General features: G+C 54.3%; 1 protein-coding gene across 1 annotated transcript; it reads right to left on the reverse strand.

Annotated features, from left to right (window-relative positions):
- Positions 1-527: 527 nt before the first annotated feature.
- Positions 528-9,817, reverse strand: LOC119541633. The gene is made up of 2 exons (XM_037845706.1): positions 9,741-9,817; positions 528-1,745 (listed from the first exon to the last, which is right to left on the reverse strand). Exons 1-2 carry the CDS (start codon positions 9,771-9,773, stop codon positions 1,143-1,145), a joined length of 636 nt encoding a protein of 211 aa, XP_037701634.1. The 5' UTR covers positions 9,774-9,817; the 3' UTR covers positions 528-1,142.
- Between the last annotated feature and the right edge of the window lie 603 nt (positions 9,818-10,420).

The following is a 10,420-nucleotide window of genomic DNA, read 5'->3' on the forward strand; positions in this document are numbered from 1 at the left end:
AGGAGAGGGCCTATGGGAGGAGCAAGTGGCCCCCTGGCTACCTGACCTTGGCCAGGAGACCACACCTCTCTTGGGCAAGCAGTGGGCCTCCCGGGGCGGAGCCCCTCCTCCAGCCTCCTGCGCCCAGACCCCAAGACACCTGCGCTTCCCTTGCTCAGAGAATGAAAGGAAAGGAGAGAAGAGGGGACAATTAAAACAAACAAACAAAGAACTATTTACTGGCCGAAGAGGTACGACGTTCCCATGGTCTAACAATCAAAATATGCCAAAGTGTGTGCAGCGAAAATTCCCCTTCCCCCAGCCTGTTTCTTGAGTGTTCTTCCAAAGACGGTCTGTGCAGATACACACAGAGATGGATTTATATTGTTTTCTCTACCTCAGACACACACACATTCATAAATGGCAGAGTGCTCTTTGGTACCTTGGAGACCGCGATCTTGGTTCATAAAGAGCTTCCTCGTTCTTTTCTGTGACTGCGGCGTAGGGGGTTTCATCATTTATTTAACCAGGCTGGATGGAAGGAGGATTTTTTTTTTAATAGAGAAGTTGTAGGTTTACAGAGAAGTCATGCATAAAATACAGAGTTCCCATAGACCACTCTATTGGTAACACCTGTTAGTGCGGGACATTTGTTAACATTTTTATAATGGTACTATTATTTATAGTCCATCGCTTACGATAGGGTTTACTGTGTTGGGAAGTCCTACGTGGATTTATTTTAAAAAATTTTTTTTTTTTTGAGCCTAGGAATGGCCTAATGGGAGCTTCCTCAAGCCTGGAATTGGGGGTCCTGGGTGTGAGTCTGGACCCTGCCATTAGCCCCTTGCATGCTGCTTTTCCACTTAGCCCCGACTTCCTCAATGACATAATGGCCTGCACGTCATATCCTGTTCATGGATGTGTTTTGCTTCCCCAATTTTCCCCAAATCTGGAGATTTCACATTAAAACCCAGATTTCTGGCCTCTCTTGAAAAAAATCAAAAGCCTGGCAATGGCTGATCAGAGCCAAATAGCAGCTCCCACTGTGGACAGGGCAAGGGGGTGCCACTTGGCCACAGCCCCCCGCCCCGTTGCCCACTTACATTCTGCCTGAGCCTGTAGATTGCAGGGTCCTGGACTGGAGGCTCTTTGATGGGCTGAGCTTAGTTATGGAAACATAATGTGGGCTCATGAACTCCCCAAGGGCGGGTCCCCTCTGAGGGCATTTGCACCGTAGTTCCTGGCATGGCCCAGCTGCACCTTCTTGCCGGATACCTGGGGTGTGTCGGGAACTCAGCACCAGGGCCACGGATAATCCAGGCCTTGGCCCTGGGCCCCGAACAAGAGGCTCCAGGGTGTCTCCCTGACCAGAGGGGAGGCGGAAGTGCTGGCATCACGTCCGGGAAGGGCTCTGGGCCCCGAGCCAGGTCTGTGTCCAGGGAGGCAGTGGCCGAGGCGTCTTCCCTGGCTGGAGCCAGGAGCCGGGCAACAGGCACCTGGAGATCCCATCTCCTGGTCCCCAGGATGTAGATTCCTGCGCAAGACCCCCCACGCCTTCCTCTTCCCCACCTACATCCAGCAGTCACATCCGGCCCTGAGGGGTGGGCCAGGCCCCAGGAGGAGACAGGGATGTAGGTGGAGTCGTGGGGGGGGACCTTGGGGACATCCTCTCCAGGATTGTTGAAATTGCTTCTTGGTCCCAGGGTGCCTTGGAACACAGTTTGAAAAACATTGATGGACATCTTTGGACGGATGGGAAAGCAGACCTGCAGTGGGGACAGGTGGGGGGTCAGAGGTCACAGCCCAGGTTGCTCTTGTAGCCGCCTCCCCGCCTTCCCCGCTCCCCGAAGTCGACTACCGAGCCTGTCACTTGGAACATGATGAAAGTGCAGCTCATGGCACCCCCTGGCCGCCTGCCCTGGAAAACTTGCCCCCAGCACTCTCCTGGCATCCAAAGGCTGGGGAGGAGTTGGGGCTCCATCACTTCCCGTGTTGGACACCCCCGTTCTCTGAGCCTGTTTGCCTTATCTGCCAGATGTCCACCTCGCAGGGTCGTTGTGAGGAGCAAAAAAAAGATAAAAATAAAAATAATGAGAATAATCATCATAGCAGCTGCCAGCTCCTGAGCCTAACTATGCACGGGGGCCTCCCGGACCAGAGGGTCTCATTGTTTTTTAACAGGTTTACTGAGATATAAATTACACACCATGAAGGTCACCCCTCCCTTTCAAGTGTATCATCATCCAGTGGTTTTTAGTATATGCACAGAGTTGAGCAACCATCACCACAATTTAATTTTAGAACATTTTCATCACCCTCAAAAGAAACCCCAAATCCATTCGCAGCTGGTCCCCGTCCCACTCCCCCCAGCCCACAGAACCGCGAATGTACTTCTGTCTATAGAGTTGCCTGCTCTGGACATTTCATGTAAATGAAATGAGACAAGGCATGGTCTTTTGAGCCTAGATTTTTCCCTGTGTAGAACGTGTTTGAGCTTCACCCTGGAGCAGCACGTTCCTTCCTTTTCACGGGTGAGTTATATTCCCCTGGACGGATAGACCACATTTTGTTTATCCGTCGATGGCCATGGGGGTCATTTCCACTTTTTGGCTATTATGAATAACGCTGCTGTGAAAACTTGTGTGCAGTGTCTGAGTGGGCATCTGTTTTCATTTCGCATGAGTGTTTTTCTAGGAGTGGAATTGCTGAGTCATACGGTAACTCTATGTTTAACTTTTTGAGGAACTTTTCCAAAGTGGCTGCCCTGTTTTACATTCCCACCAGCAATGTGTGAGGGTTCCACGTCCTCCGCACCCTCGCCGATGCCTGTGTCTGCATTTCTGATTATAGACAACCCGGCGGGCGTGCAGTGGGTCTCAGCGTGGTGTTGCTTCTCATTTCCCTACTCACTAATGATGTGCAGCATCTTTCCATTTGTCTCCTTTGGAGAAATGTCCGTTCAAACGGCAGCAGCTCATTTAACCCTCACAACAACCCCGTGAGAGCAGTACTATTCCCAGCCCCACCAGCAGATGAGGAGACGGAGGTTCAGAGGAGCTTGTGAGGGCTGGTGGGGACTGGGCTGGCGAGCTCTGGGCCCCATGTTGGGGCATGGGAACCAGGGAGGAGGGGCCTCATGCATTCCCAAACTGGGGGTGGGGTGGAGGGGTGGGTGAAGGGGGTCTGCAGGCTGGACGAATGGAGCCCGGGTCCTATTCCTGTCTGGCTGCCCCTGACTGGCTGTGTGACCTTGGGTAAGACACTTCCTGCTTTGGGCCTCAGTTTCCCCATCTAACAATCCTTTAGTGTGCTATAAGAAACAGATTTGGTGGCATGAGTGGGTACACTGAGTCAAGACAAAGGGCTCGGGCTCCAGACCCCTCAATCCCCAGCCTCCTGCCACCAGCCTTGGGGGGCTGGCAGTGGGCGAGGGGCTATGTTCTGGGCTTGCCCCAGGCTGCACTCTGGGGCTCCAAACCCAGGAGCTTCTGGGCCTTCAGGGAATGCCTTGCCCAGGCTGGTGGGAGGCAGAGTTAGGTTCCTTTGAGTCTCTGCTCACAGTTCTGTCATCTGATCAATACATAATCTTGTTTTATGTGTTTCTGTTTAAAGACACCTTATTTAATACGTAATGTTGATTTACTAACATTGAACTCACGGCCAAAAGCACCATAATGCAAGCCTGAAGCTTGCCTAACACACGTGTTTCCCCGGAAGGCACATCACAGCCTACTTTTGCTCAGAACACTGGACAGCAATTCAGGACTATGTGAAATCACCAAAAAAAAGTACAGAAATGCAAAAGCGTGGCAGTAAATATACCGCAAAAAGTTCTCGTTTGCCATATGAGAGCTGAGATAAGGCCAACCAGTGCCTTGTTTGACATCAGCTGGGAACCTGTGCATCGGGTGGCTCAAAATTTTCACTGCTCCACACATGTCTGTGAAAGACGGTGAAAGCGCTGCAAGTATTGACTCTGGGTTACCAAGAAGTTTTGGCAAGTGGGCAAATTCACAGATACGGAATCTGCAAACAACAAAGATCAACGGCAACACCGGCCACTCCTGGTGGTGTCTGCAGATGCCAGACCCTGACCTAAGCCCTTCAACCAAGTAAGTCATTTAACCTATAATGCACACTCTTATAGTGGAAACCATGATCTCCATTTTACAGATGGGGGAAACTAAACTGAGGCACGAAGCGGCTGAAGAACTTGCCAAGGCTGCCCAGCTGGTGAGCGGTGGAGCCCACCCTAGACCTCGGGCCCCCACTCTGCTGTGAAGCTCCTGCTGGGCGGGGGCTGCTGTTTATTGGTATAAGGAGTAGTGGGTGGGCCCCCAGCTCCTGGGGGAAGAGCAAAGTGCTTGGGAAGGGGGCACAGTTCTGCTGGGGGAGGGCATGCCTGACAGCAGAAACAGCCTGTGCAAAGGCCCAGTGGCGTGAAAGGGATGAGGGGTTGGGAGAGGCCAAGACGCTGTGGCCTAAGATGAGCTGCGAGTGCCAGGCGAGAGGTTAGGGGTTTTGAGGAAGAGGAGGTGGAATTGCAGGGTCCTGGGGACTGTGGAGGTGGGCAGTGCCTGGGTCGCACGTCCTGGGGAAACTTCAAGCCACACTCACTCCCACCCTCTTTGTAGGAGCCTCCCTGGATGCTGGGAAGGGATGGACTTTAGGGGTATCTTAACCCAGGGGTCTCCAGAACTTTCAGATCTGGAGGTGGTGGCTGGGGAGATCCAGGAGCTGGATGCCTGGGCTTGAATCCTGCCTCCCACTGGGTAGCTGATGACCTTAGGCAAATTTCTTAACTCCAGTGGGTCTCAGTTTTCTCATCTGTAAAATGAGGATAATAATTCTAGCTCTAGCCCCTAGCCCCTAAGGGTGGGATGGATGAAGTGGGTGGCACCGGACACATAGCAAGCACCCAACGGATGGCAGAGCTGCTTTTTATGAAGAGTGTTGCCCTCTCGTGCTCTCACCAGCCTCCTCCCTCATCCAATAGCTGCTTCTGCTGAAACCGCAGTTCCTCCTTCCGTGTTCATTTACTGATTGCCTTTCATTACAGTCCAGGATCTGGGCTGCAAAAGTCAAGTCTTGACCTTGAGAAGCTCATGACCCAGTGGACAAGATATTCCCAAACAGGGAGGGGGAAAAAAAATGGGTTGGAACCGTGTAGTCCAGTCTCCCCATTTTACAGATGGGGAAACTGAGGCTCAGAGCAGAGAAAGGAACGAGTCAAGGTGTTGCAGTGACTGAGTTTCAGAACTGGGGGCAGAAACCTGGTGTCCGGCTCCCAGCCCTGGTTTCCTTCTGCACATCACAAGGCCCTTCCTCCTTGTTCCCTGCTGCCCTTCTAGAACTTAGACCTGGTACTCTTCACCCCTGACCGCCTTCCACAGGGGCTTCTCCCCACAGCATATCTGACTAAGACTTGAAGATGGAAGTCTGGCGTGCTGGAGAGAAACTTGCAGTGGCCAGATGTTCTGCATTTAAGTCCTCGCTCTGCTTTCAAAATGCTGTGTGACTTGGGCAAGCTCCCCAACCTCTCTGGTCTTGGTTTCTTCCTTGTTCAGCAAGAGGGCTGGACTGGGTGCTTTCGAATAGTTCTTGAGTCTGCAAACAGCTGCCAGGAGGGGCTCCCTGGGAAGGTGCGGGTGGAACCAGGCATGGGGATAGGGCAACTGTAGCCTACAGGTCATTTTCCAGACTTGCCCCTCCCACCCCCACCAGCCCTGGCCCAGCTTATCATCCACCTGCCTCGGGCTCTCTTCCGAGCGACTCCTTGGGTTTCTGCCCGGAGCCTGCGATAGCGATAGCGGGGATCGGCGGAGACCCGGGGGGTGGGGGGTGGGTGGGGGGGCAGGTGGATGGCCCTGCTGCTAGCAGGCCTCTGGGCACTCCTTCTCCCCCAGGGTTATCTCTGGTCTGGGACAGGCTGGGAAAGTGAGAAGCTACGTTATCGCCTCCACTTCCCTCCGGAGATAAGGTTGCCTCAAAGCCCTCTTGTTCTACACCCCCTGCCCATCTCCCTCACACCCACTGGCTCCCAGGGAAATGGGGGGGCATCACCTGCAGCACCCAGGGGCCATGGGTGGGGGCAGGAAGTGAGGCCTAGGGGACTGAGCACTGGGCAGGGAGTCAGGGGGCTGGGAGAGTTTCATGCCCCCTCTTTCAATCACTGACTGGGCACCCGCTCTGTGCCAGGATGGTGGAGATTCAGAAGATGCAACACCCAGCGTGGCTTGGGCACTGACCCACCAGGTGACCCCTGAGACAGGTCCAGAGGTCCCCTACTTGGAACAGGGGGTACCAGCTAGCTACTGGCTCGCAAGGAGGTCTGAGGGTTCTGGAAGTTCTGGGGAGGCTTTGCACAGCGAGGGGTCAGGTGGGGACCCTGGGCAGTGGCGAGTTACCAATGGGTTTGGGTGTTCCTGGATTTTCACCATCTGCAAGGGCTCCTAGGGATTCCCAACCTCACAGTGTCACGGCGAGGAGCAGGGGCCGGGGGGCAGAGACACCTGGGTGCAGTCGTGCCCCCTCTGTGGGCCTGAGGCATCATCTGCCGCTCTGGGCCTCGGGGTCGGGCCTGTAAAATGGGGCTGCCCTGACTGCTGCAAGGAGGGGGCAAGGTCACGGTCCCCACGTGAAGCGCGCATGCCCTGCTGGGCGCGAGTTAGGGCACACCGAATGGGACCGCAGCTGCCTGTCCGCTTCGGGCAGAAACGGCCATTTCACATGCTTGAGTTAGAGGGAGAGGTGATGTGTGTCAGAATTCGGATTTTCTAGGTTCTAGGCAAGAGGGACACAGCAGACACCATGGTGAGCAGGCCCTGTCCTCCCCATTCGTTCCTAATAACAGGGTGAACACTTCCAGGGGTGTCCGTGCCAGGCCCACCCAGCTGGGATGGAAGGAAGTACTCCATTACAGTCTGTTTCAGAGGTGAGAAAACCGAGGCACAGAGAGGCCACCCAGCCTGTGAGAGGTCGAGCTGGGGTGTGTGCCCTGGACTGCTCTGGGCCACCGGCCGCAACCACTGCCCCACTCTCCCTTTTCCTCCTGACCCCACGGAGCTGAGGGGTGGGCGGGGGATCCGGCTGTCTCACGGCAGTGGTGATGAGGGGTGCTGTGGGAATGCGGATGTTGCCACTGCTCCTGCCCTTCTTTGCACCCAAACTCCGGCTCCTCTGCTGGGACCCAGGCTGCAGTCAGGGAGGGCTTCCTGGAGGAGACGGCATCTCAGCGGAGTGAGAGGAAGAGTTAGCAGGCAAAGGAAGGCAGAGAGGGCATTCTGGGCAGACAGAACAGCATGTTCAAGGAAACAGGAAATGTCCAACCCGCCTTTGAAGTCACAGCCCCCAGGCCCTTTTCCTCAGGGCTGCTTCTTGGATCTGTGCTGCTCTGAGGCCCCTTCCGTGCCTGACAGCCTCCCCTCCCCCAGAAGCGTGACTGCCCGGGTCAATCCCACGTCTGTCTGTCTGTCACAGTGGCTCTGGGACCTTGGCCGAGTGACTTCACTTCTTTGTCCCTTTGCCTCGGGGTTCCCTTCCACCTGGCTCACATCACCAAAGGCCTGCGGCTCCAGGAGTGCGGGAAGCACAGTCCAAGGAGCCGGACAAGGCGCAGGTCAGGGGCCCAAGACCCGGCTGCCGGCTGGCCTGGGCCCTGGTTGCTGCCAGATGTCACCCGTCACCCTCTGCCCTCCTGCAGGGACCCTGATATGCAAATGACCACCTGATTAGCATATAACCAAATGAACATTGGGTGAGAACCCTCTGCCCTTCTTCCTGTTTGCTCCTCCCCTTCATGCCTTGAGGGTGGAAACTTCTTGAGGGCAGAGGGTTGTCTGTCCTGTGTCTGCAGGGCCTGCACCCGAGCCGGGCTCGGCATGCAGCAGGGGCACCTGTCGTGCTCCGGCCTCGTGGCCTCTCGGGGCCTCTGGGGGCCTCTCTTCGCTCATCTGTAGCATGGGTGGGGCTCGGGTCCTGCGGGGAGCAGTGTGACTGAGTGTGCCAGAAACATGACTCGCCAACCCAGTAATTCCACTCCAGCCAAGGAGATATCCCTAAATATGGAAAAAAGGGAAGTTTTCCGTACAAAGATACCCATCCAAATATATTATTTATAACGTCAAAAAACTGGAAATAACTGAGATGCCCAACAATGAGGGAATGGCTAAATAAACCATGGAACTTCCACTCGACAAAATACGAGGCAGCCAATTAAAATGAGGTTCAGAGAGGAGGAAAGAAAAATGAGATTATGGAGAGGGAAATCACCGGAAAAGTGCTCGTGATATAATGGTGAGTCCTAAAGGCAGGATACCACCGTTGGTTTTTTTTTCTTTCCTTTTCTTTTCTTTCTTTCAATATACAGTATGATCTCAGCCATGTTTTTTTTTTTTTTTTTTTAAAAGCTTCAAAACAAAAAAACTATGGAAGGAAATACATCAAACTTTAACAATGATTTCCCTGGGTGGCGGGGCTGTGGGTGGTGATTTTTCTTCCTTATTTTGACTTTTCTACATTTTTCTGAATTTCGTAAGTGAACTTGTATTGTTGCTTTTACAGCAAAGAAACTAAAAATGAAAAACTTTGCCTTTGGGGATGGGAGTCGTTGCTAAGACTGCCCAGGTGTGCGAGTCCCCAGGACGGAAGGTCAAACTCTGCCCTGGGGCAGGAAGGAAGGTTCTGGGCTTGGGGTCAGCAGCCCGAGGGTTGGAACCAGCATTGTCCGTGTGACCCTGGGCAAATCGCTCGACCCCCTTGGGCCTTGGTGGCATCACCCACCGGTCACATGGGCCTGGACCCATTTCACAGGGTTGCAGAGAGAACAGGATGAGAACCCGGCTTTGGAAGGTCTCCGAGAATTCTGACCGAATGTAAAGTGGTATCGTTATTATCAGTTTCAGGAAGGGTCAGTTCTGCTTTCAGTCACCTCGGAAAGATGTCAGCATCCTTGACAGGGGTCCCTGGGAGTATTTTTGGCCCCTGGAGGTAGAGATGCCCCTGACTCATTTTGGAAAGTAGAACTGGGGTGTTTCCAGAAATGTATCACAGTGTGGGGGAAGAGTACAGCCGGGGAGCCAGAGTCCTGGGTTTGGTTCCTGGCTCTCCCCCACATTGCTGTGTGGCCTTGGGTGGTCCCTCAGCCCATCTGGGGCTTGGCTTCCCCCGTGCAGCGGGTGCTGGATGCAGGGATCACCTAGATTCCTAAACCCTCTCTGCTCAAATGAGGCCATCTTATCCAGGCCCTTAGGGACAGGGTCCCAGGAGCCCGAGAGCCAGCCCTTTCCCTCTGGGCTTCCTGGAACCTTCCACGTTGTGGTCTGTGACCTCATTTACAGCCCATTTTCCCCGGGGGAGTGTGTTTGTGTGTGTGGGTGTGTTTTCCGGTGGGTCTCAGAAAGCTCAGTCACTGTGATGGAATTACCCCAAGACCCCTGGCTCCCTCCAGCCCTTCTGTCACATCGGACACAATGGAGGTCACGGGGAGTGTACTCGAAACAGTATGCCTGTGTGTCGCAGCCTGCACCAACGTGTGGCGTGGATGCACAGCCCCGGTTTTTGGGGTAATTGGGGGTTGTGACTGGGCCAGGTAGTTTCTGGTCGCCCCTGTCCTTGATGCCACAAGGAACCTCCGACCTCAGTCTTGGGCTCTCCCAGCGCCTGCTCCGCCATGCATCGTAGCTGTGTGTGCACAAATGTGTCACGTCCCTGCAGACGCAGAACAAGGACACCAGATCTAATTATGGCTAACGTGTACCCACCGCTTTCCATGGGTCCAGCTTTCCAGGTGTCATCGTGATACATCTTTAGACAGCTCTGTGAGACAGGCACTGATGCTCTACGGCATTTCATAGCTGAGACAACCAAGGCTCAGCAAGGTGAAGAAGCTCACCTGAGGTCACACAGCTAGCGAGAGGCAGGGCAGGATCGGAACCCAGGCGTCTGCACTGGTGACTGTGCTGTGGTGAGATCATTTCGCCACATCCAGCTGCTGCTTTGACAAATAAGGAGGGGTCTCAGCATGATCCAGTGACAAATTAGTGCAGAGCTGACGCCTGCACCAGACCCCTGGAGCTGGGATGGATAATGGGCCAATAGGACCTGAAATAGTTCCCTGTCCAACCATTCATCCATCATGCATTCATTCATTCATCTACTAAGATCCTTCTTGGTGTCAAGCCCTGTGCCAGGCATGGGGCCACAGCGATGAGCAAGGCCCAGCTCCTTCTCATAGCCCAGGGACTTCCAGGAGGAGGCGATGGCCGAGATTGGTGAGGAGGAGGAGGGAAGAAAGGGTATTCCAGGTCAAGGGAGCAGCTGACGCATTTTGGGGAACCCCCATGGTTTCTGGGAAGGGAGGGAGGAGGGGCTGCAAGGGTTGTAGACTATCGGGGGTCAGGGGTGGAAGGCCGATGGGGACTCGGAGGCCCCTGGAGGTCTG

This window comes from Choloepus didactylus, chromosome 8 (assembly GCF_015220235.1).
Source record: "Choloepus didactylus isolate mChoDid1 chromosome 8, mChoDid1.pri, whole genome shotgun sequence".
Classification (NCBI taxonomy): domain Eukaryota; kingdom Metazoa; phylum Chordata; class Mammalia; order Pilosa; family Megalonychidae; genus Choloepus; species Choloepus didactylus.

Bases quoted from the DNA above. Each gene is read 5' to 3' on its own strand.
- LOC119541633 (XM_037845706.1), bottom strand. From the start codon at position 9,773: ATGACACCTGGAAAGCTGGACCCATGGAAAGCG. The intron at 1,746-9,740 runs GTGGGTACACGT...TCCCCACTGCAG, and splicing joins AGCTGGACCCATGGAAAGCG to GTCTGCTTTCCCATCCGTCC.